This window comes from Hypanus sabinus, chromosome 14 (genome assembly GCF_030144855.1).
Source record: "Hypanus sabinus isolate sHypSab1 chromosome 14, sHypSab1.hap1, whole genome shotgun sequence".
Taxonomy (NCBI): domain Eukaryota; kingdom Metazoa; phylum Chordata; class Chondrichthyes; order Myliobatiformes; family Dasyatidae; genus Hypanus; species Hypanus sabinus.
In genome coordinates, this window is record NC_082719.1 from 103,106,759 (window position 1) to 103,132,718 (window position 25,960).

At 45.3% G+C, this 25,960-nt stretch overlaps 2 protein-coding genes across 2 annotated transcripts in view; both read left to right on the top strand.

The window, feature by feature from the left end:
• acaa2 (acetyl-CoA acyltransferase 2) overlaps positions 1-25,960 on the top strand; it is a 59,406-nt gene that overhangs the window by 11,471 nt on the left and 21,975 nt on the right. The window contains exons 3-5 of the mRNA XM_059989740.1: positions 889-1,017; positions 15,718-15,834; positions 22,289-22,436. Coding sequence (XP_059845723.1) covers positions 889-1,017; positions 15,718-15,834; positions 22,289-22,436 — 394 coding nt within the window. The remainder of the gene's footprint in view (positions 1-888; positions 1,018-15,717; positions 15,835-22,288; positions 22,437-25,960) is intronic.
• Positions 2,006-3,725, top strand: LOC132405036 (lupus La protein-like). Its single transcript, XM_059989741.1, has one exon. The coding sequence runs from the start codon at positions 2,657-2,659 to the stop codon at positions 3,206-3,208; it is 552 nt and encodes a 183-aa protein (XP_059845724.1). The 5' UTR covers positions 2,006-2,656; the 3' UTR covers positions 3,209-3,725.

Below are 25,960 nucleotides of genomic sequence, written 5' to 3' on the forward strand. Positions count from 1 at the left end.
CAGCATTTTTTATAGCAAAATCCTGGTCTAGTTTCACACGTACCACATGTACGGTTCTAATGGACATCTCTTTAGCTACCTTCTATTAACACATTCCTAAGATTTTACATTTACTTTTACATTCCTAAAATTTCATTCTCTAGCAAATAGCAAGTTTACATTCTTATTACTTCGTGACTTAATCATGTTCTAATCTACATCTCTTAGCTACCTCTCATTAACATACCATTGTCTTCTACATTTTTAAGACTTCAGTCTCCTACCAAATTGGGTACATGCATAGCAAATAATAAACTCAGAACTGAGCAACGTTCTAATCTACATTTCTTTAGCTACCTCTCATTAACACACCATTCTAAGATTTCATTCTACTAAATTGAGTACATGCATAGCAAACTGACTACATAGTTTTGGTTATGCAGCGAATGATACAAGTTTTATACTCCATAATATTTTTATACTCCAATACCTTCAGGTTTAACTGTAATCAGTGGGAGTCAATCCTGATTAAAATTAATATTAATCAGGACTGCTGTGTATGCATGGCCCTTAATATTCTCAGTTATCCCTCCCATTCATCCAACAATCTCTTTGACACCCAATTATCAGATAGGAGGTACCCTAGCATTAGGACAAAAACTTGTTAGGATGGGTAACAGCTTCGTCCCCCCAGGCTGTGAGATTACTGAATGTCCTGCCACCACCCAGGTCTCATCACATATGAAGAACCAGTAGCGTTATACTGTTTACTTTTTAGTTTGTACTGTGTTGTGTGATTTGTATGTACTGTATTGTGCACTTAGGTCTGGTGGAACTTTGTTTTGTCTGGCGGTATACACGTGACAATAAATTTGAACGTGAACTTCCTTGGTTTCTTTGTTTTGAAAGAGTTCTTCAGATGCTGCTTACATTGCAAGACATGTTGGACTACAAGTTGGAATTCCGATTTCCGTGCCGGCCTTAACAGTAAACAGACTCTGTGGATCTGGTTTCCAGTCAATCATCACTGGAGCACAGGTATACTAGTGAATTAATCATGGCATTTTACATTTCGTCAGTATAGTCCGTTCCATTTAATTGGGACACATTTTGGCCCAATTAGCCAGCTGCCCCAATTAGCTGAAGTTTCATGGGAATAGTTAAAAAAATATAAAAAAGACAAACTACTGTTTAACTAAGTAACAAATGATGTATTTAAGCAAAATACAGAGCAAATTAGAACACTATCAATACTACTACAGTACTATAACACTGTGCGTTAGTTCTTAATAATTATTGATGGAGGAATTTTTCCAGTGTATGCTGTTGTGTTCTTTTGATTCACTATAAATGGACAAAATCTGTGCTGACACCTAGTAATCATAATGGACTGCCTTAGTACAATAGTTGACATTTGCATCCATCCTCCAAATCTTCATTTTCGTTGTAATGTTGAAGATAATTGTCAATGCCTTTAATTTCTTCATAATTTCTAACTTGTTGAAGTAGTGAAATTGTTTCATTTTCACTCCCGGCTTTTTCTGGTATTTCCAAGTGTGAATGCTTGAAACCGTAATGAACAAAACAGTCTCGCTTATCTGACTGCTTACTTCTCTCCAACTGTTGGTGATAAAAATTGCTGCTTTTTCAGCACTAACATGCAAATGACACTAGCTAACAGCTGTTTGCTCTAAGCGTCAACACCCACACAAATGTACACAACTGATCTTAATTGGTAACAGTCTCCTGTCCCATTTAAGTAGCATAGTGTCTCAAATAGAGTTGCCCAAATAAGCAATTAACCAATGGCCCAATTAACCAGAATCCACTGTAATATCGTATCTGTACTTTCAGTGACCAAAGTCTCAAATTCTGATCAGATTCATTTGTTTATCACCTGTGCATTGAAACACACAGTGAAATGCATTGTTTGCGTTGATAACCAATAATAAGTACTTCATTGATCCTGAGCGGAAAATTATTTTGTTACAATAGCAACATTTAAAAACACACTTGGCAATAAGAAATGAAATCCCCTTTTTTAACGGCCTCTGGATTCCACGGTAAGAAGCTCTCCTTACTCAGGCTTTGTAGGTCTAGGGTGTATATGACGTTGGACCCGCCAAATCTGTGGGGTTGGGATGTCTCACTCACCCAAATCCCAGTTTGTGTGAATGCTGTGTGACTTACTGCCCTGCATTATAGCCTGTCGGAATGAAATATCAGATCACACACTACCGTAAAGTATATTTGTGAACGTTATCTTAACCAAAAAGTTAGTAAAGGGAAAAAAAAACGAAAAAAGGACCCATTATAATTAAAACGTGCGCATGTTGGAGCTCAAATTTTCCAGAAGCCATTTTCACTGATCTTTGGCAGACTTCCATCAACTTGTGTTTTCCCACCAATCAAATCCTACAATCTGTTCTGTCCAGTGTCTTCCCTCTTCATCTCCCGCCGAACAAAAGACAAAGACCCACACCGTGTCAGTCACAAAGCTGCTCCCCCTCAGCCTTTTCTAGAACCTTCTCCCCATTACATTCTCCTGATTGGACGGCCTACTTTCCTAAGCATCCCTTGTCTTTAACAGTAACTCAAATGGTTTGCGTGGTGGCTCTGGCGGATTGTTGCTCCAGGTAGATTTGCCAAAATAGCAGAAAATGGAGTGGCACAAGAAATGACTCCCCTTGAGAAGAAAATATGTGAACAGATTGAATATTACTTTGGCGATCACAATTTGCCAAGAGATAAAATTCTCAAAGAACAGATCAAGTTGGATGATGGCTGGATACCCCTAGAAACCATGATTAAGTTTAACAGGTTAAGTCGTCTAACAACAGATTTCACTGTAATAGTAGAAGGTCTCAAGAAATCCAAAAGTGGACTTTTTGAAATCAGTGAGGACAAATCCAAAATCCGCCATTCTCCTAACAAGCCCCTTCCTGAATTTGAGGAGTATAAAAACTCTATTAAAGCCAGATCTGTCTATGTCAAAGGCTTTCCTACAAGTGCAACACTTGATGAGATTAAGAACTGGTTTGATGAAAATGGACCTGTGGAAAATATACAAATGAGAAGAACATTGCAGAAGCAGTTTAAGGGATCAGTATTTGTCATCTTTGACCGTCTAGATTTGGCTACAATATTTGTAGAAGCTCCAGGGTGGAAGTATAAAGAAACTGAAATGATTGTACTTTTCAAAGATGCTTATTTTCAGAAAAAAGCCTAAGAGAAAAAGCAGCATAAAGCAAAATCTAAAATTGATAAAGAACAGCAGAAAAATACTGAAGATGTGCTGGGCAAGAACTCTTTTGAAGTAAGAACTGAGTGCTTGCTGAAGTTTGCTGGTGATTTGACCGATCAGACATGCAGGGAAGATATTCATGAAATATTCTCCACTCATAGTGAAATACAGTGGATAGATTTTATAAGGGGTGCTAAAGAGAGAAATATCCTTTTCAAAACAAATGCAAAAGAAATACTTGAAAAGGCAAAAGCAGCTCATGATGGAAAATTGCTTTTGAGAGACAAGGAGTGACTTGGGAAATGGTTGATGGTGAAGAGGAAAAATCAATTTTGAAGAAGATAGTAGAAGACCAACAGGAATCTCTGAACAGACATAGAGCCAAAGCGCGAAAAGGTCGGGGTAAACGAAGTGTGGATGTTTTTATAAAAACTTTGTTAAAACTTTTATTTTGGTGTAATGCAATATTAGCTTCCTGTATGGATATATGGTGGGAACTAGATATTGTGTAATTCAAGTACTAAGGATTAACATTTTTATTTATAAAAATACAAAACTGCTAGTATGCAAATCTAAGCCTCAGCAAATGCAATGGATTTGATACCAATCTGTAGTTTTATCTTCAGTGAATGACCATCTTTAATTGGATCAAAAATGAACAAAGAAACACAATCTGAATGTGTATTAAATCTTTGTTTTGGAATGGGTAGGAATTGCAAATAGTTGTGCACTGTTGTTAGTACATTAGATTAAGAAACCAAGTTGAATAAAACCATGGTAATTTTCATCAGCCAAAAAAAACTAACTCAAATACTTCTTCTACAGAAGGACCATTAAATGAAACACCCTACAACATTATCAGTAAAACCTTTACCAGGGTGTTACACTCTTTCCTCTCACCAAAAATCATGTCCTCATGACTTTGAAATTCATCAGCCCCCATTAATGAGACTGTTTTCAAAGGAACTTTGTGATGTCGGAACCTCCAATCCATTTGTAAATGTTACGGACGTATCTCACTAGTGGAATAGGTGCAACATAGGCCACCTATCTGGGGGTTTCCTGACTCTTTGAGACCTCCTTAGCCTATCATCTTTTACTTCAGCTTCAGACACTCCCTGGGTTCTTTCCCATCTACGTGGAGAGGTCTGTTACCCATGCCTTCTGGCAACTCGGGTCCCCTTGTCATGTGGTTGAGCTCATCTTCACTCCTAGTTACTTTAGAGCCCAGTTTCCCTTCATTGTCCAGCCTCATGCCTGTCCATGTCTACTCCACTCCGTTTCATCCGCATACGTATGGGGAGGTTTGGGAATCTCTTTGTCAGTTATTGAGGAGCTTGCATAGGGTAGCATATACCATACCCCCACTTCCTCATCCTCTGAGTCTGTAACAAATTCAGTGGTTAAATCCCTTCCACTGTGAGTCCTCTGTTCTCCCATGTTGCCTCAGAGACCTCTTTCTAGGTGTAGGGTCCTGATCAGGCTCCGGGTCAACAGAGGTAGAAGGTGGTTCTGATGGAGAATCCTGACAAGTCCATTCCCATCCTCTGGTTTCACCAAACTGGTACGTTTGGCATCTGACTCTCCACTACACAAGACATAGCCACCCAACAGTCAGCGAACTTATGCTTCTCTAGTAGCTCAAGTTCTTCATGAGAACTCTGTCTCCAGACGTCAGTTGAGTGAACCTAATCTTTTGATCATATCTCCTCATATTTCCTTGATTCTGCTTTGTAGCAGAGACCTTTACTAGTTCATAAGCCTTTTCATTTACATACTCATGTCAGGCACATACTTCAGATAGGTCTTCTGTGGCAAGTCTTCCCCACTAGTCCCAAAACAGAGGTCAACAGGCAACTTTCTTTTGCACCCAAACCCAAAGATAATGTGGTGACTATCCAGTGGCTTCATTCTCTGTACAGTTGTAGCAGATGCCCAATACGGTGACTCCATTTGTTGTTCTTCCTGATATCCAGGGTTCTGAGCAGTCTGGCAGTGTCTGATTGAACTTCTTGGGCTTGGGGTCACCTTGAGCGTTTTAAGGCATGGTCCTCGACTTTTCAATGCCAAGCATGCTCAGTAACTCATCTGTGAGCCTACTCTCAAATTACCATCCCTGATCATTATGTATTAGTCTGGGAAGGCCATAATGAATGAAATACTTTTCCCATAACACTTTGGCCATGGTGGACACTCTCTGATCCTTTGCAGGGAAAGCTTGAGCATATCTGGTGTAGAGATCAGTAATAACCAAGACATTCAATGTGTTGCTGGAATCAGGCTCGATGGAGAGGAAATCCATACGTACCAGATCAAGTGGCCCCACACTCTGTAAATGGGATAAAGGAGCGGCCCTCATAGGCAGTGTCTTCCATCGAATACATTGAATGTACAACTTGCAGTACTCTGCGATCTCAGGCTTCTTTCGGGGCCAGTAGAACCAATCTCTGACCAACCCATAGGTCTTGTCAGACTCCAAATGACCTGAATCATCGTGAAGTGACTTCAACACAATCCTCTGATATTTCTCAGGCAGAACCAACTGGGAACGTTGAGGCCTGACTGGAGGAGATATGATCTGGAATAGAATCTGGTTCCTCAACCTGAGTTTGTTCCATTCTCTCAGCAGTAGAGATACAGCAGAGTGTTTCATCTTTTCAGCTTGGGCCACATCTCCTTCCACAACAGCTGACCAAATGGTACGTATAGATGGGTCATCTCGCTGAGCGGCAGCCGCTTCCCCTGGATTCAACTCAGGCAACTGCTCTGTATTCAGAGCAGTTAGGCTGCAATAAGCTTGTGGAATGGTACAACCAGAAGCTCCCAAATGATCGCTGGATCCTGCCCTTGCTTCACCTCTGACTTCCCTGTGATGGAAAACTGACACACTACTCTAACTCCAGGGCAGGAACACTCTTCTACTCTGTCCATTTCCAGCCCTTCATGTGCATGTCGGGACAATGCATCAGCATCAATGTTCCGGCTACCCAGCTGGTACTTCAGGCTGAAATCATAGGCAGGCAACGCCGCCAACTGACAAGGGCTTGTAGCATCCAATTTTGCCGATGTCAGGGTATAAGTCAATGGATTGTTATCTATCCTCACCTTGAACTTGGCACCATATAGATAATCACTTAACTTATCCACCACTTCCCATTTCAATGCCAAAAACGCCAATGTGTGTTTGGGGTAGTTTTGCTGGGAGGGAGACAAACTCCAGCGACAGATCTCAACCTTGTGCCCTGTTCCTGATATAGAATGCAGTCTAACCCTCATTTGTATACAATACATACGGCAGTGGGGGTTTGCAAAAATCAACAAAGCCGCTTTTGTCAGCAGCTCCTTCAACAACTGAAAGGGCTCTTCACATTTTGGATCCCATCTTGCTCCAAAAGGCTTCGAAAGGCTAAGATAATCTTTACCATCTTCTCCTTTCGCCCAGCTCCAGTTGTTCCCCAAGGGAGGGTAACCGCACAGATTCAAAGGGTGACTCACTTTAGAGTAGTCTTTCACAAACCTCCAGTAATACCCACAGAATCCAAGGAACGAGTGTAGGGTGCTCATATTCTTGAACCCTGGCTGTGTGGTCACCGGCTTTATCTTTGAGGATCCATAGCTACTCAGTCCCGTGAGACTACAATGCCCAATGTAGTTGACCAACGTCTTGCAGAGCTGGCACTTCTCCATTGACTTTTTATTCCCTCAGCTTTCAGGCAACCTAATGCCTTCTGTAGCCTCATCTTGTGCTCTTCCAGGGCAGACCCGAGCGCTTTGAGGTCATCCAGGTAAACCAGCATCTCAAGCAAGTTCATATCCCTAACAGTTCTCTCCATGACTCTCCAGAAAGTAGCTGGTGCTCCTGACATGCCCTAGGGCATCCTTTCAAACTGAAAGTTGACATATGAATGCCATCTTCTCCTTGTCAGCCTCACTCATGGGTATCTGATAATACCCACTTCTTAGGTCCAGCACATTGAACCACTTCACTCCACTCAGGCAGGCCAGTGTATCCTCAATCCTCAGAACAGTATACTGGCTGGGGACTATGTGTCAGTTCAGAGTCTGATGGTCCACAAGCATTCATACCTTCCCATTCTTCTTCCTCACCACCACTCTGGGGGGTGGGGGGGAAAGCACATAGGGACTCCTGGACTCAGTGACAATCCCAGATTCCTTCAGCTTCCACAGATGCTACAAACGTCAGCCACCTCAGTGGGTGCCAGTCACCGAGACCTTTCTCTGAAAGGGGTGTCCTCCATTTCTTAAATGGTGTGGCAAGTGTTCTCGGAACAACCCACATCAAACTCATCAGTAGAAAAGACATCTTTGAGCTTCAACATCTTCTCTATCAATCTCTTCTTCCAACCCCATCAATTTCTTCTTGTAGGCTCCCACTAGCCTCCTCAGAATAGGAGTTTCACCCTTCTCGACAAACCAACACTAACCTATCAAGGACCTCAGTTGCTCCCACATCTGCCTCTGAAAACTCCAGTTTCAACGACAAGTAACCATCATACAGGTAGTCATCTGTACTGAGCCCCCAGAGCTTGAGGACACTGAATGGCGTCAGTGGTAAATGTGTCTGTCAAATACCGGTTGTAAAATGAATGGTACAATAGAGTAATCTGAGAGCCTGTGTATAGTATACCTCTAGCATAAATACCCTCAATCCATCGGGATACACTGCAGCTTGGCCCCACTAAGCCTTTAAAAATAGGGTTTTTCTCTTTTGTGTCTTCCTTGATACATTGATTGGAACGTGTTCCCCCAAGACACCAGGCCATTCCCTCGCTGGGTGTCTTTGAAGTTTCCCGACTTCCCTTTATGCTTAAGTAACTGTGGGCTCACTTCTAAAAGTTTTCCCATTCATCACATTCCCGGCCGAAGTGTACCTACTCACCACAGTTGTAAGGGACAATACTGGTCACTCCACTTTTCAAGGGACCCTCAAAAAACAGCAGCCCTCTGCTTACTACGTCTCTGCAGTGGGTCCAGCTCCCTATCAGCTTTGTTATGCTTGATGGCAGCACCCGCCGATAACATCCGGGATACCTCAGCTCTAAAATCTGCCAGGGACTCCTGTAACACCCCTGTTTGTAGGACGTCAGGTGTCACCTCAGCAACAGAGGCTACTCCGAGGACTGGACCCTGCTGACGGAGGCCTCCTTCTCCTCCATCACAGCTTAACAAAAGTGGGAGGGGGGGCATGTCTTACAAGACATTCGAAGGCTGCAAGTGATTATGTTCTGTGACTGTGCACCCTTTGCCACTTGGTCCATCCTTAATTGATTTACCTCAGCCACTTGGATGACCCCTCTACACCGCAAGCAATGCAGCAGTCTCTCGAGCTGAAAAATGTAGGCAGAAAGTTTCTCCCCCTTCTCCTGAAACATGCTCTAAAACCCCATCATAAGCTCCACTGGGCTTCCTGTCATGCCAAAAAATGTTTTCTAGTGCTTGCATGTAGCCTGTGGAAGTAGCTAAGGGGTTCTCTGCCCTTAAGGACCTCAACTTCAGCAGCTGGACCTTTTAGTCTCTACCAGTCACAGTCTTTTCCCATGATCAAGAGTACTGAAGTCTGCTCTGTCCAAGTCTCCTACTCCTCCTCCCCCTTGGTGGTGGGCTTCACTCCCGAGATCATCCTCAGCCTATGTTAACTTTGACTCTCTGCTGGTGCACTTTGCTGTTTATCTGCCAGGGATAGATACCAACTCAGAATCTTCACCTCTCGCTGGAAGACTTGTTAGACCTTCCACATAAGACCACTCTTTCCCCCCTCTCTGCAGAAATGAGAGCAACTTGTCTTTCAAGTCTCCGCCCTCCGCTATGGGAAACTCTGCTTCCAATTTAACACTCTCTCCTACTCTCCCCTTTCCTTGGAAAGTATGGATGGCCCATTGCTCTGCCTCTCTCGGGACCCCAGTGGTACCAGGCAGATCCACTCCTATTATGTCAGCGCTACTCTGAACTAACACTCCATCTTTCCCATCTGTTTGGTCAAATTGCCATTCCATGATTGTAACTTTCCCTAATGTTTTAACAGTGCTTAAAATACTTATCAATAATTCATCAGGTCTGTGGATATCCACCACACTCAGAACAAGCATTAACTACAGGTAATCTCTTCGAACTGCACCAATACTTAACCCCTGCAGCGTCCTTATCCACATATCTTAATCACTTCCCCGGACAATAGTTTAACACGGGCTTAAGCACAAACCCACTTGATCAACTTTTGGGACAATCACACAGCTTTCAACGAACTCAATCCAGGACAATACCCCTGCAATGAAACCTCTTTTTTCTGGGCTCTCTGGAAATGCAGCTCATTAGCCCCTGGCTAACAGCCACTGGATTCCATGGCGAGAAATCCACCTTTCTCAGGTTTTGTACGTCTATGACTTTGGTCCCACCAAATCTGTGGGGTCAGGATGTCATGCCCACCCAAACCCTGGTTCATGTGAATGCTGTGTGATCCATTGCCCTGCAATAGCCCATCGGCAAGAAATAACAGATCACACACTGCATACAGTTTTTAAAAAAAACATATATTTGTGAACGTTATCTCAACCAAAGAGTTAGTAAAGAAAAGAAAGAAAACAACAAAGGCCCATCATAATTAAACAGTCAAATGTGTACAGGTGGGAGCTCAAATCTTCCAAAAGTCACATTCACCAAACATTGGTAGGCTTCTGCGCCTTGGCTCCATTGAATCGTGTTTTCCCCACTGGATCAAATCCTGTGACCCATTCTCTGCAGCGTCTTCCCTGTTCATCTCCTGCTGTACAGAAGACAAAGACCCACACCATGTCAGTCACAAAGCTGCTCCCCCCTCACCCCCAGCCTTCTCCCCATTCCATTCTCCTGACAGGATGGCCCACATTCCTAAGCATCCCTTATCTCTGACAGTAACCCAAACACGGCTTGTACAGAAAGGCCATCATAAGAAACACCCTACCACATTAGCAGTAAAACCTTTACCAGGTGTTATAAAAATAATAATATGTAAATATAATAATATTAACTTTATTATAATAAATAGACAATAGACAGTAGGTGCAGGAGTAGGCCATTCGGCACTTCTAGCCAGCACCACCATTCACAGTGATCATGGCTGATCATACACAATCAGTACCCCGTTCCTGCCCTCTCCCCATATCCCTTGACCCCACTATCTATAAGAGTATCTAACTCTCTCTTGAATGCATCCAGAGACTTGGCCCCCACTGCCTTCTGGGGCAGAGCATTCCACATATCCACCACTCTCTGAGTGAAAAAGTTTTTCCACATCTCTGTTCTAAATGGCCTACCCCTTATTCTTAAACTGTGGCCTCTAGTTCTGGACTCACCCATCAGCGGGAACATGCTTCCTGCCTTCAGCATGTCCAATCCCTTAATAATCTTATATGTTTCAATCAGATCCCCTCTCATCCTTCTAAATTCCAGTGTATACAAGCCCAGTCGCTCCAATCTTTCAACATACGACAGTCCCACCATTCCAGGAATCAACCTTGTGAGCCTACGCTGCACTCCCTCAATAGCAAGAATGTCCTTCCTCAAATTTGGAGACCAAAACTGCACACAATACTCCAGGTGGGGTCTCACCAGGGCCCTGTACAACTGCAGAAGGACCTCTTTACTCCTATACTCAATTCCTCTTGTTATAAAGGCCAGCATGCCATTAGCTTTCTTCACTACCTGCTGTACCTGCATGCTTGCTTTCATTGACTAATGTACAAGAACACCTAGATTCTTTGTACTTCCCCTTTTCCTAACTTGACTCCATTTAGATAGTAATCTGCCTTCCTGTTCTTGCCACCAAAGTGGATAACCTCACATTTATCCACATTAAACTGCATCTGCCATACATTTGCCCACTCACCCAACCTGTCCAAGTCACCCTGCATTCTCATAACATCCTCCTGACATTTCACACTGCCACCCAGCTTTGTGTCATCAGCAAATTTGCTAATGTTACTTTTAATCCCTTCATTTAAATCATTAATGTATATTGTAAACAGCTGTGGTCCTAGCACCGAACCTTGTAGTACCCCACTGGTCACGGTCTGCCTTTCCGAAAGGGACCCGTTAATCACTACTCTTTGTCTCCTGTCAGCCAGCCAATTTTCAGTCCAAGTCAGTACTCTGCCCCCAATACCATGTGCCCTAATTTTACCCACTAATCTCCTATGTGGGACTTTATCAAAAGCTTTCTGGAAGTCCAGATACACTACATCCACTGGCTGTCCCTTGTCCATTTTCATAGTTACATCCTCAAAAAAACTCTAGAAGATTAGTCAAGCATGATTTTCCCTTCATAAATCCATGCTGACTCGGACTGATCCTTCTACTGCTATCCAAATGTGTCGTAATTTCCTCTTTTATAATTGACTCCAGCAACTTTCCCACCACTGACATCAGGCTAACTGGCCTATAATTCCCTGTTTTCTCTTTCTCCCTCCTTTCTTGAAAAGTGGGACAACATTAGCCACCCTCCAGTCAGCAGGAACTGTTCCTGAATTTATAGAACATTGGAAAATGATTACCATTGTGTCCATGATTTCTAGAGCCACCTCTTTAAGTACCCTGGGATGCAGGCCATCAGGTCCCTGGGACTTATCAGCCTTCAGACTCAACAGTCTGTCCAACACCATTTCTTGCCTAATATAAATTTCCTTCAGTTCATCCTTTACCCCAGTTCCCTTGGTCATTATTACATCTGGGAGATTGTTTGTGTCTTCCCTAGTGAAGACAGATCCCATGTACCTGTTCAACTCATCTGCCATTTCCTTGTTCCCCATAATAAATTCACCCGTTTCTGTCTTCAAGGGCCCAATTTTGGTCTTAACTATTTTTTTGCTATTCACATACCTACTGACTCTACATCTCCTGTTTCTATGTCCCCCCCTCGCAAGGGACTGAATATCATTCCTCACCAACAGAGCCACCCCACCCCCTCTGCCAGTCAGTCTGTCCTTTCAATAAGATGTATATCCTTGAATATTCATTTCCCAGGCCCTGTCTGCTTGAAGCCATGTCTCTGTTATTCTCACAATATCGTACTTGCCAATTTCCAACTGAGCCTCAAGCTCATCTACTTTATTCCTTATACTTCGTGCATTCATATATAATACTTTTAATTTGTTACTCCCCTCTCCTTTCATATCAATTCCTATTTCACTTGGCCATACTGTATGATCTCTTCTTGAGCTTTCTACTCCATTGATTCTGTTGTCCTTTTTAACTTTTCTTATTTTCACTTTCCCTTCAACTCCATCCTTATATTTACAGTTCACCCCCTCCCCCCCCCCCCACTACTTAGTTTAAACACATCCGTGTTGCAGTGGCAAACCTGTCTGCCAGAATGCTGGTCCCCCACCTATTAAGGTGCAACCCGTCCCTTTTGTACAATTCATCCCTATCCCAAAACAGATCCCAGTGGTCCAAGAATGTAAATCCTTGCTTCCGGCACCAGTTCCTCAGCCACATATTCAGATCCATTATCTCCCTGTTCCTGCCCTCTCCAGCACGAGGAACTGGAAGCAAACCAGAGATAACCACCCTGGAAGTCCTGCTTTTCAGCCTTCTTCCAAGTTCTCTGAAGTCCAGCTGCAGAATGTCCTTCCTATTCTTCCCGATGTCATTTGTGCTGACATGCTCTACCACTTCCGGCTGTTCGCCTTCACCCTTGAGGATTCCCTGCAATCGGTCCGAGATGTTCTGGATCCTTGCACCAGGGAGGCAACACACCATCCTTAAAACTTGCCTGTTGCCGCAGAAACCCCCTTCCGTACCTCTTATTATGGAGTCTCCTACTAGCACGGCTCTTCCTGATGTCTGACTCCTCGGCTCTGCTTCTGCGCCAATTTTCGGCTTGCAGACCTGTCCGCCTCTCAGACTGGCAGTATCTTCAGTACAGTCATAATATACACAATAATTTACCAATGTGCAATGATAGTTTACGAAGTAATAAAACAGATTATTGTATTATGATGTGTGTTCTCCTGTAACACAGAGATGAACTGTTGTATATGATTATTGTATTGAAGGAAAGATTTTCTGTAATGATCCTTGTGACAGCGGAGCTGAATGAGTCTGTTCTAAAGGGTGTTCAACTATTTATTCAGTTGGTCATGGAGAGGATGTGCCGGATTGTCCATGATGGATAACAATTTGTTTAGTGACCTCCTCTCCACCACTAACTCAAAAGAGTCGGGGTTGTAGCCAACGACGATCCAGTCTTCTTGATGAATTTATTTAGAACTTTTGGATTACCACTACTGATGCTGCTCCCCCAACATAAAGCTGGAAAGAGGACTACACTCACTACAACAGACTGGTAAAAGATCTCCAACATCCTGTTACACATATTGAAGAATCTCAGCTTCCTTAGAAAATAAGAATCTGCTCATCCCCTTCTTGTAAACAGCCCTGGTGTTGGTTTTCCAGTCAAGTCTGTTGTTGAGGTGAACACCCAAGTATTTGTACCCCTCCACCATTGCAACTTCTCCCAGAATGTATACAGGACTCATCACAGTCCTGTTCCTCCTAAATCACTCACCATCTCCAGGGTTTTGGCCACATTCAGGAGCAGGTAATTCCTCCTGCACCACTCCACAGGTCTTCTGTACTCCGACTCCTGTCCATCTCTGATGCACCCAACCACTGCAGAGTCATCAGAACCTCTACAAGTGACAAGACTCAGATTTGTACTGAAAGTCTGAGGTGTACGGTGTGAACAGAAACGGAGACAGGACAGTCCCTTGTGGTGCTCCAGTGCCACTCACTGAACTCTTTTGAGTTCTCAGACAGAGAACTATCCAGTGGTACAAACTGGAGTCTTATCTGTCAGGTAGTTAGTAATCTAGGAGCTGGTGGATTTGTCTACGCCCATCCTCTGCAGCTTCTTGCTCAGAAGTGGTTGGATTGTATTGAAAACACTAGAGAAATCAAAAAATGTGATTCTCACAATGCCACCAGCATCGTCAAGGTGAGAGTGAGCTCTCTGCAACAGGTGAATATAGACCTGCGGAAGGGTTTTTTTTCCCATTGATGCTGTTCTTTCAGCATTTTGTGTGTGTTGATTGAAAGATGGGAAAAAGATGTTTTATTGGACAATAAAACACTGTACCTGGTACAAGAAACTACAAAAAGGTGTTTTTGCCATGATAGCGTAGCAATTAACGTGACACTATTACAGCTCGGGGCATTAGAGTTCAATACTAGTGCTGTGTGTATGTTCTCCCTGTGACCATGTCGGTTTCCTCTGGATGTTCCAGTTTCCTCCCACATTCCAAAGACATACCGGTTAGTAGGTTAATTGGTAGTTGCAAATTGTTCTGTGATTAGGCTAGAGTTAAATAGGTAGTGCGGCTCGTTGAGCTGGAAGAACCTGTTCCAGGCTCGATCTCTAAATAAAAAATAAAATTAGTAAAAATAAAAGCATTTTCTCAGAAGATTGCAAAACCTCGTTTGGGACTTAGAAAAGGGGTTCCCAATTTGGGGTCCACAGACTCCTCAGATAATTGTAGGCGTCCATTGCATAAACAAAGTTGGGAACCCATGATAGAGTCTAATAGCACAGTAATAGGCCATTTAGCCCACCAATTCTGTGTTGGCCCTCAAGTACCCATTTGTATAAATCCATTTTGTTCTCCTTGCATTTCCAGCAACAGTCCCCAGATTCTCTGTAATCGAATGGACAGTCAGATTTTTTTTCCCAGGGTGGGATGGTTAATACAAAGGAACACAATTTTAAGCTCATTCTATATTGTCCCATGATTAGGCTAGGGTTAAATCAGTGGTGTATCTGGCGGCATGGCTCGAAGGGCCTGTTCTGCGCTGTATCTTAAAATAAAATCGACTCTGTGCAACTGAGTTTCCAACTTCATTTATCTATTGTGTTTTGTATTTACATCCCTGGATCTAATTTTGCCCACAATGGAAATATCTTCTCTTCTGACCCACTAAATGCCTTCAAAATCCTTAACGTACAGATCAATGAGATTATTGTTTTTGTAGAATCAGATCATGAAGTGCTGGTTTGACATTGTGATTAGAATTAGACTCCATAAGGCATTGGAGCAAATCAGGCTATTCAGCCCATCAAGCCATTTCTTCATGATTGATGTATTATCCCTCCCAACCCCATTCTCCTGCCTTCTCCCTGTAACCTCTGATGCCCTCACTAATCAAGAACCTATCAACTGTAAGACATGAGAGCAGAATTAGGTCATTCAACCCATCTGCTCTGCCATTTCTTTTTTATCTGGTGAGAGGTTTGAGAAGGTAGAGGGTGGAAAAACATTTTTTCACAGTTGTGCACCATGGAGCCTTTACCTTACATAGTGCTATGAGTGGCTTAACTGGAATAATATGCAATGGAATTGTTAATAAATTTGTGTTTTTTTGATGCCAATAGTGCTATGTCAGTCAATTTTAGCTGAATTAGTTCAAATTCTGAATGGTGTTTAACATGAAGCTCTGTGTTGCAGGAAATTTGCCTCAGAGAAGCTGAAGTTGTGCTTTGCGGAGGATCAGAAAGCATGAGTCAGTCTCCTTACGCTGTTCGAAATATCCGATTTGGCACAAAGCTCGGGGTTGATATCAAGGTAAAATGAGCCTCAGATATCATTAGTAGTGATTGGACTAATGATTAACTATCCTTCATCTTTCTGGGTAAAAGTATCAGATTGTGGCGACCCATTTCCTGGCACATCCGAACCGACTCACAATTAGATAGCCTACGGGGGTTTGCGAGCACAGAGCTTGGGAGCCTCTGCGTCATGGGGGGCCGGTTGAGGGAGGCTTAAAAGTGAGGCTGAAGATTTCGAATAAAGTTTTTTCCTTCGACTACAGTTACTGACTCCGTGTCATAATTTTAGCACTGCGTGTAGCACACCGCTACAATTGGTGACCCTGACGGTCCAAACGATTTTTGGACCAGAAATGACCGACGCCGCCTCTGTTCATGCGGTTTCGTTGAAACTGCCGGGTTTCTGGACACAGCGCCCGAACCTATGGTTCCAGCAAGCCGAAGCCCAATTCCACGTTCGCCAGATCACCTCAGAAGACACCCGCTACTACTACGTGGTGAGCTCCCTCGACCAGGACACAGCGGCCCAGGTCGCGGAGTTCGTACAGTCACCCCCCGGCAGACGGCAAGTACACGGAATTCAAAGCCCTGCTCCTCAGGACTTTCGGAATCTCACGGCGCGAGCGGGCTGCCCGTTTACTGCACCTGGATGGCTTGGGCGACAGACCTCCATCGGCTTTAATGAATGAGATGTTGTCTCTCGCCGACGGACACACACCCTGCCTCATGTTTGAGCAGGCATTCCTGGAGCAGCTGCCCGAGGACATACGCCTGCTGCTGTCCGACGCGGATTTCAGTGACCCCCGGAAGGTGGCAGCCCGGGCGGACTTGCTGTGGAACGCCAAAAAAGTGAGCGGGGCGTCCGTTGCACAGATCTCCCAGCCACGCTCCCGGCAGCAAACCAGTCCAGGCCCGGCCGCAGAGCCCGCCAACCCCCGGCCCAATGAACACTGGTGCTTCTACCACCAGCGGTGGGGCGCAGAAGCCCGCCGTTGTCGCCCGCCCTGCAAGTTCCCGGGAAACGCCAGGGCCAGCCGCCGCTGATGGCTACGGCGGGTGGCCATCGGGATAGCCTCCTGTATGTGTGGGATAGAAGGTCGGGACGCCGGTTTTTGGTCGATACTGGGGCTGAGATCAGCGTTTTACCTCCGACGAGTTACGACACCTGCAGCAGGGCACCGGGACCCCCCTGAGGGCCGTGAATGGCAGCACAGTAAGGACCTATGGCACCCGTCAGGTGCAGCTACAGTTCGGCTCCAGCCAGTTCACGTGGGACTTCATACTGGCCGCAGTAGCCCAACCGCTTCTGGGTGCAGATTTTTTGCGGGCTCACAGCCTACTGGTCGACCTGCCCAGGAAGAGACTGGTACAAGCCGAGACCTTTCAGACGTTCTCCCTGGGTGCAGCCCAGTTGCCAGCCCCTCACCTCGGCTCCATCACGCTGTCCGACAACGACTTCACCAGGGTCCTGGCGGATTTCCCATCGGTTCTGGCACCGCAGTTCACAGCGGCCATGCCCAGGCACGGCGTACAGCACCACATCCCGACCCAGGGACCACCCCTCCACGCCCGCGCTCGGCGGCTTCCCCCGGACAAGCTCCGACTGGCGAAGGAGGAGTTCCAGAGGATGGAGGAATTAGGGATCATCCGGCGGTCCGACAGCCCATGGGCCTCCCCCCTGCACATGGTGCCCAAAGCGACGGGGGGCTGGAGACCGTGCGGCGACTACCGCAGGCTGAACGAGGCTACCACACCGGACCGCTACCCTGTGCCGCACATTCAGGACTTTGCAGCAAACCTGCACGGCGCACGGATCTTCTCCAAGGTAGACCTCGTCCGAGGGTACCATCAAATCCCGATGCATCCTGACGAGGTCCCCAAAACGGCTCTCATCACCCCATTTGGCCTTTTCGAGTTCCTCCGCATGCCGTTCGGCCTGAAGAATGCCGCACAGACCTTCCAGCGGTTAATGGACGCGGTGGGATGGGACCTGGACTTCGCATTCATCTATTTGGATGACATCCTCATAGCCAGTAGCAGTCGTCAGGAGCATCTGTCCCACCTCCGTCAACTCTGCGCCCGACTGAGTGAGTACGGTCTTACAATCAACCCTGCCAAATGCCAGTTCGGACACGATACCATTGACTTCCTGGGCCACAGGATTACTAAAGACGGGGCAACCCCTCTGCCCGCTAAGGTAGATGCGGTCCGCCTCTTTCCCCGACTCACCACGATCAACGGCCTTCAGGAATTCGTAGGTATGGTCAATTTCTACCGCCGCTTCCTCCCTTCAGCTGCCCGGATCATGCGCCCCCTGTTCGCCCTGATGTCGGGTCCGAGCAAGGACATTACCTGGGACGAGGAGTCCGCCGCCGCTTTCGTTCAAACGAAGGAAGCTTTGGCGAACGCCGCAATGCTAGTACATCCCAGTATGGACGCCCCTACCGCCCTCACAGTGGATGCATCAAACACGGCAGTCGGTGGGGTGCTGGAGCAACTCATTGCAGGTCGCTGGCAACCCCTGGCGTTTTTCAGCAGACACCTGCGGCCACCCGAGCTCAAATACAGTGCTTTCGACCGGGAACTGTTGGCGCTCTACATGGCAATCCGGCATTTCAGGTACTTCCTAGAAGGTCGGCCCTTCACCGCGTTCACGGACCACAAACCGCTTACCTTTGCGTTTACGAAAGCGTCCGACCCCTGGTCGTCCCGCCAGCAACGCCACCTGTCCTACATCTCTGAATACACGACGGATGTCCGGCACGTCTCTGGTAAGGACAATGTCGTGGCGGATGCGCTTTCTCGCCCTACCGTTCATGCCCTTTCCCAAGGGGTAGACTTTGAGGCACTGGCAGAGGCGCAGCAGGCGGATGAGGAGATTCCGAGTTACAGAACCGCAGTCTCCGGTTTGCAGCTCCAGGACCTCCCCGTGGGCCCTGGTGAAAGGACCCTACTCTGTGACGTCGCCACTGGCCAGCCCCGTCCCGTCATCCCGACAGCCTGGCGGCGCCGCGTTTTCGACTCCATTCATAACTTGGCGCATCCCTCCATCCGGACAACTGTCCGGATGGTTTCCAGCAGGTTCGTTTGGCACGGACTCCGCAAACAGGTCAGTGAATGGGCCAAAACGTGCATGCACTGCCAGACGGCCAAGGTGCAGCGGCACACCAAAGCCCCACCGCAGCAGTTCCATCCCGCCCACCGGCGTTTCGACCACATTCATGTGGATATTGTGGGCCCCCTGCCAGTGTCGCGCGGAGCGCGGCACCTCCTGACTATTGTGGACCGGTTCACAAGATGGCCAGAGGCGGTCCCGCTCACCGACACCACCTCCGAATCTTGCGCCCGAGCCCTGATCGCCACCTGGATATCTCGCTTTGGTGTACCAGCCCACATTACCTCCGACAGAGGCGCCCAGTTCACCTCCAGCCTGTGGTCAGCTATGGCAGCCTTTTGGGGACTCAGCTGCACCACACCACTGCCTACCACCCACAGTCGAACGGGCTAGTGGAGCGTTTCCACCGTCACCTGAAGTCGGCCCTCATGGCCCGCCTGCGAGGAGCCAACTGGGCGGACGAGCTTCCCTGGGTCCTACTCGGCATCCGCACAGCGCCCAAGGACGACCTGCATGCCTCGTCAGCCGAGTTGGTATACGGCGCGCCCCTGGTCGTCCCCGGGGAGTTCCTACCAGCCCCAAGGGGGCAAGAGGAAGATCCCGCAGCAGTCCTGGGCAGACTACGCGAGAAGCTTGGTAACCTGGCCCCCATACCCACTTCACAGCACGGGCGGCACCCGACCTGCGTACCCAAAGACCTACAGAACTGTAAGTTTGTGTTTGTACGAAGGGGCGGGCATCGGCCACCGCTGCAGCGGCCATACGAGGGGCTGTTTATGGTGCTCCGAAACAACGGGTCCACGTTCGTGCTGGACGTTGGGGGGAAAGAGGAGGTTTTCACGGTGGACCACCTCAAACCGGCCCATGTGGACCTGGCGCAACCGGCCGAGTTTCCGGCACCTCGGCGCAGAGGCCGACCTCCCAAGCAGGTTCTGGCCCAGACTGTGGACATTGGGGGGTGTATCGCCGGTTCTGGGGGGGGGGTTATGTGGCGACCCATTTCCTGGCACATCCGAACCGACTCACAATTAGATAGCCTACAGGGGTTTGCGAGCACAGAGCTTTGGAGCCTCTGCGCCATGGGGGGCAGATTGAGGGAGGCTTAAAAGTGAGGCTGAAGATTTCGAATAAAGTTTTTTCCTTCGACTGCAGTTACCGACTCCGTGTCGTAATTTTAGCGCTGCATGTAGCACACCGCTACAAGATTCACATTCAGATCCATTATTTTAACACATGTGCATTGAAACACACAGTGAAATGTGTCATTTGAATTAACAACCAACTCAACCTAAAGATGTGCTGGGAACAGCCTGCAAGTATTGCCACAGATTCCAGTGCCAATGTAGCATCATAGTATGCCCACAATGCTTGGGAACAACACAAAGCAGAATACAACAAGCGTCAAAAAACGGTAATTGCATTACAAGCCTCTTTCCTCCAACACACACATGGACAGTTCTCCAACTCTAGGACAGGCTTCCGGGCCTTCAAACTTCAGTCTGCAGGCTTCGGCCATTGGGCATGATTTCCAAACTCCTGATCGGGCTTTGAACTTCACTTTCAACCCCTAGGTTAGCTGATGTTAGACTCACCAGCCCTCATGCCTCCTCCTAGTACAATTATCTTCTCCCAGGACCCACTGACCTTTGATAGCCCGACAGCCAGAGATATCCTTCATCACCCATTCACACTGGAGACCTTCAAGTGCACAGTGGAGGCCTGGACTCCAGATGTCCATCATCCTTTGTAGAAATATAGTTGTATCGTTACAAGTATCATAAAAAATTCTAACCCAAGGTACTGGGTTCCAGCATCAGAGTGCAATTCAATGGAGTAAAATTTGTTGCTTAAATGTTAAATAGAAGTAATGTTAAACATGAGAAAGTCTGCAGGTGCTGGAAATCCAAAGCATCACACTTGCTGGAGGAACTCAGCATGTCAGGCAGTATTAATAAAATGAATAAAAGTCGACGTTTCAAGCCGAGACACTATTTCAGGACTCGGCCCAAAACATCGAATGTTTATAATTTCTTTAAATCCTGCCAACGTGCTGAGTTCTTTTTGCATTTTGTGTGTGATGCTTAAAATTAAAGTGCATTAAATGGAATTTGATGCGTTAAGAACTCTCAATAAACAGTTGGAACTCAATTGTTGAGTGTTATTGGCAAATTACTATTTTATAATTCATTGCATATTATAGCATCAGTGCATTTAGCCTTTTTTCGTATGTTTTTAAGGATGTTTATCCTGACAAATCCATCTTTGTTTTGAAGGAGAAGGTATTGGATCTTACCTTCAAACTAAATAAGTACTTTTGGTGCTTCTGGCTTTTTGTGCAAAAGGAACTTCAGTATGTTGACCACTAACCAAGAAGAAACAATGGTGTGCTCCAGTACATCCTGTAGGGAAACTTTGAACTGATGTTGTCCCAAAGATCTTGTCGTTCCTCTTGTCTCTGGTGGTTTAAATTTTGAATGAACCCAGTGATAAAGTAAACGGACTTGTATGCTGCATTCTGTGGACAGTATGTGAAAGAGATGAATAACTGGTCTTTGTAGGGTTTTGTATCAAAAGGGATGTTCTGTTCCAGAAGATGTCTTTTAGGAAGTATTCTAGAGTTTTGTGAATAAAGCAAATATTAATTCAAACAAGAACCAATTTTCAGTTCTTACCATAAATTATAAATTGAAGTTAAAAACACACTGTTGCAAATAAACAATACTTTTTGTGGAGCACAGACTAGGAGATGCGGTTTGCACTAGTGCTGCAAAGCTAACCATGTTGCTACCATGCCACTTACAGCTTGTACCTGGTGAAATATGAAATATTGCCTTCAAATTGGAGTGAAAGGGTTATGGTATGAAGAGTGTTCGATGGCTCTGGGCCAGTACTTGCTGGAGCATAAGTTTCAATATATCCCCTGCCCCCAGCCCCCCCACATTCTTCAATCAAATTTTGGAAGGCCTAGATAGAGTGGACATAGAGAGGATTATCTTATAATGGGGAGTCTAGGACCAGAGGGCACAACCTCAGTATAGGAGGATGTACCTTTAGAACAGATGAAGAGGAATTTCTTCAGCCAGGAGGTGGTGAGTCATGGAATTCATTGACAGAAACAGCTGTGAAGTTGTTGGATATATTTAAAGTGGAGGTTGATAGGTTCGTGATATATCCGGGTTTTAAAGGTTACAGGGAGAAGACGAGAATAGGGTGCAGAGGGATAATAAGTCAGCCATGATAGAATGGCAGAATAGGCTCAATGGGCCAAATGGCCTTATTTTGCTCCTATGTCTTAGGGCCTTATCATGTTTAATGTTCTATTTCACGAAATAGATTTAAACCCATTTCGTTACAGATGGAGGACACCTTATGGGCAGGACTGACTGACCTCCACATTAAAACTCCGATGGGTCTTACAGCAGAAAATCTTGCTGATCAGTATGAAATAAGTAGGAGTGAATGTGATGCTTATGCATTGAAATCACAGCAGAGATGGAAAGCGGGTAAGCAGTAAGCATAGAGAGTATGTACTTTGGAATATACTTCAGAGACCACCAAAGAAAAAAAGTAAATAATGGAAAGTAAATATTTGAACTAAGACAGAAGTTCACTGCAAATACTATCAAGCTTTAATTAAGTTACTTTAGAATCTTTAAGACATTCTAAACACATCTTTCTGCAGGTTTTCTGATTGGAATTTAGTAAGTAGAATCTTAACTACTCTTCAGTCTCATGAGTGCATTTGTTACAAGCAGAGATCTAAAACCAGCTGAAGATCAGAAGGAGACCAGTTCAAGTTTCATTGTCATTTGATCATATATTAATGCACATGATTACGGCCAAACAAAGCAGTCTCAGTCTGGGGCCAAGGAGCCAAACACAATACCAACTGTCACAAACAGCACAAGGCACATGCAGCACATATAAGGTATCAGTAAAGTAACAGTCACACAAAAAATATAGTCCAAGACCTGGAATCCATGAATGTTGCAGCAGTCTGCAGTCGAACGCAATAGGGCTTAAACCAGTTTAACAGTATTTCTGTATATTTGGCATAGTAATTGTAATTAAATTGGAAATGGGACTTTTAAATATTAAAAGCCTGAATGAGGAGTCATTTTTTAACAATTAAACTCGTCCTATTCCATAATGGGCACTTGACTCCCCACCATCACGGACACCTTCAAAAGGTGATTCCTCAAAGTGGCATCCATCATTAAGGATCCCCTTTACCCAGCGCATGCCCTCTTCTCATGGCTACTGTCAAGGAATAGGTACAGGAGCCTGAAGACACACAACATTTCAGGAACAGCTTCTTCCCCTCTGCCATCAGATTTCTGAATGGATAGTGAACCCATAGGCACTACCTCACTATTCCCCCCCCCCCCCCCCACCGTCTTTCTGCATTACTTAGATAATTTTTATATATGTGTGTGTATATATATATATGTGTATACTGTATATTTATATGTATTTATGTACACACACACACACACACACACACACACTTACTTATACACACAAATTTGTGAAAAGATCCAATTATTATTTAAAATATACAATTTCTTTGGGGAGTCTTTAATAAATTTTGTTTTTTCCAAGAGAAGGTAGAAAAGGCAGCAAGCATTTTCTGCATATTTAAAAAGAAAATGATGAATTTCTTAGCCCAAAATGTTGACTGTTTATTCCTCTCATAAATGCTGCCTGACCTGCTGAATTCGTCCAGCATGTGTGTGTCTCACTTTAGATTCTGGCGTCTGCAGAATCCCTTTGTTTCAAGCAGTAATCTCAAACATATGAAACACAAGCCCCACTGATTTTTGGTAGTATTTCAAAGTACAAAGTCTAATTTATTAGAGTACGTACATATCACCACATGCAACCCTGAGATTCTTTTTCTGCAGGCCAAACTTAGCAAATCTGTAGAACAGCACTAAACTGTAAACATCACGAACTGTTAACTGTAAACAAACTGCAAATACACATATAAATAAATAGCAAAAATAATGAGTATGAAATAACAATATAACAGAGTCTTTAAGTGAGTTTAGTCATTCCATTTTGTTCAAGAGCCCGATGGTTGAGTGGTGGTAACTGTTCTTGAACCTGGTGGTGGGAGTCCTGAGGCACCTGTACCTTCTACCTGATGACAGCAGCAAGAAGAGAGCTCTGGCTGGGTGATGAGGTTCTATGATGCTGCTTTTCTACAGCAACATTTCATGTAGATGTGCTCAATGGATGGAAGTGTTTTACCCGTGATGTACTGGACCAAATCCATTTCCTTTTGTAGTATTTTCCACTCAAAGGCTTTGGTGTTCCCATACCAGGCTGTATGGGACTGACATACCAGTCAGCACACTTTCCACCACACAGCTATAGACGTTTGTCAGTGTTTTTGATGACATGCTGAACCTCCGCAGACTCCTGAGGAAGTAGAGGCGCTGTTGTGCTTTCTTCCCTATTATATTTATATGATGGGTCCAGGACAAGTGCTCTGAGATAGTGATACCAGGAATTTAAAGTTACAGACCCTCTCCACCTCTGATCCTCTGATGATTACTGGCTCGTGGGCCTCTGGTTTCCCTCCCCTGAAGTCTATAATCAATTTCTTGGTCTTGTTGACTTGAGTGAGAGGTTGTTGTTATTACATCACTCAGCCAAGTTTTTATTCTTCCCCGGTATGCTGATTCTTCACACCCTTTGATACAGCCCACAACAGTGGTGTCATCAGCAAACTTGTATGTGATGCAGGAGTTGTACTTAGCCATGTAGTCATAGCTGTAAATCAAGTATAGTGGGGGCTAACTACACACCCCGCGGTGCTCCTGTGCTGATGGAGATTATACTTTATTGTCACCAAACAATTGATACTAGAGCATACAATCATCACAGTGATACTTGTCTCTGCGCTTTGCAGAATTGTAGAGGAGATGTTGCTAATCTGAACTGACTGGGGTCCTCAAGCGAGGAAATCCAGGATCCAATTTCATAAGGGCCCAGGTCATGGAGTTTACTGATTAGTTTTGGGGGATTGATGATGTTAAATGCTGAGCTATAATCGATAAAGAGCATCCTGATGTATGCATCTTTGCTGTCTAAATGTTCCTGGGTTGTGTGACGAGCCAGCGAGATTGCACCTGCTGTAGACCTGTTGCTTCGGTAGGCAAATTGGAGCAGATCCAAGTCATCATTAGGACAGAAGCTGATGTGATTCAACACCAGCCTCTCAAAACACTTCATCACTGGTTGTAAATGCCACTGGGCGATAGTCATTTAGACAGGTTATCATGCTCCTGTTGGGTACTAGTGCGACAGAAGCCTGCTTGAAGCAGGTGGATATCACACACTGCAGGAGCGAGAGGTTGAAGCTATCCGTGAATGCAGCAGCCAGTTGGTTAGCACGGGTCTTCAATACTTGGCCAGGTACTCTGTCCGGACTGGATGTTTTCCTTGGATTGACTCTCTTGAAGGCAGCTTGCACGTCATCTTCAGGTACTGAGACCAAAGGATCGTCAAAGTCATTGGTGTTCCCATACCAGGCCGCATGGGACTGACATACCAGTCAGCATCAAGGGACATGGGGCACACGATGGTTCCCTATTCTGCTGGTCAAAGTGAACATAGAAGGAAGCGAAGGTTTTGAGCTGGCATTTACAAGTGTCAACTGAGATTGCATCCCTTGTAGTTTTAGGTACTGGATTCCACATTTTAGGAGCATCGTTCAAAAATAGCAGTCCTGCTAATTATCTTTTGAGGGAGATAATTTAAATTTAAGACACCAGTGGAAGAGCAAAAGAAGGATTATAAAACAATAGCGATTCTGTGATGTACTCTGGTACCAGACCACCGAGAGCTTTAAAAACAAGCAAGAGAGATTTAGAATCCGATGCAGAGTAGCTAGGATGGGTGTGATATGTCTGGTCCCTCATCCTGGTTTTGGTTTAAAGTCTAGCAGCGGCTTGGAGGATGTATATATGCATTTACTGTGATAAACTGTACATTATTGTGTTGCTATTGATGTGATGCA

Excerpts from the sequence above, each read along its gene's own strand:
- LOC132405036 (XM_059989741.1), top strand. The coding sequence starts at position 2,657 with ATGACTCCCCTTGAGAAGAAAATATGTGAACAGATTGAATATTACTTT.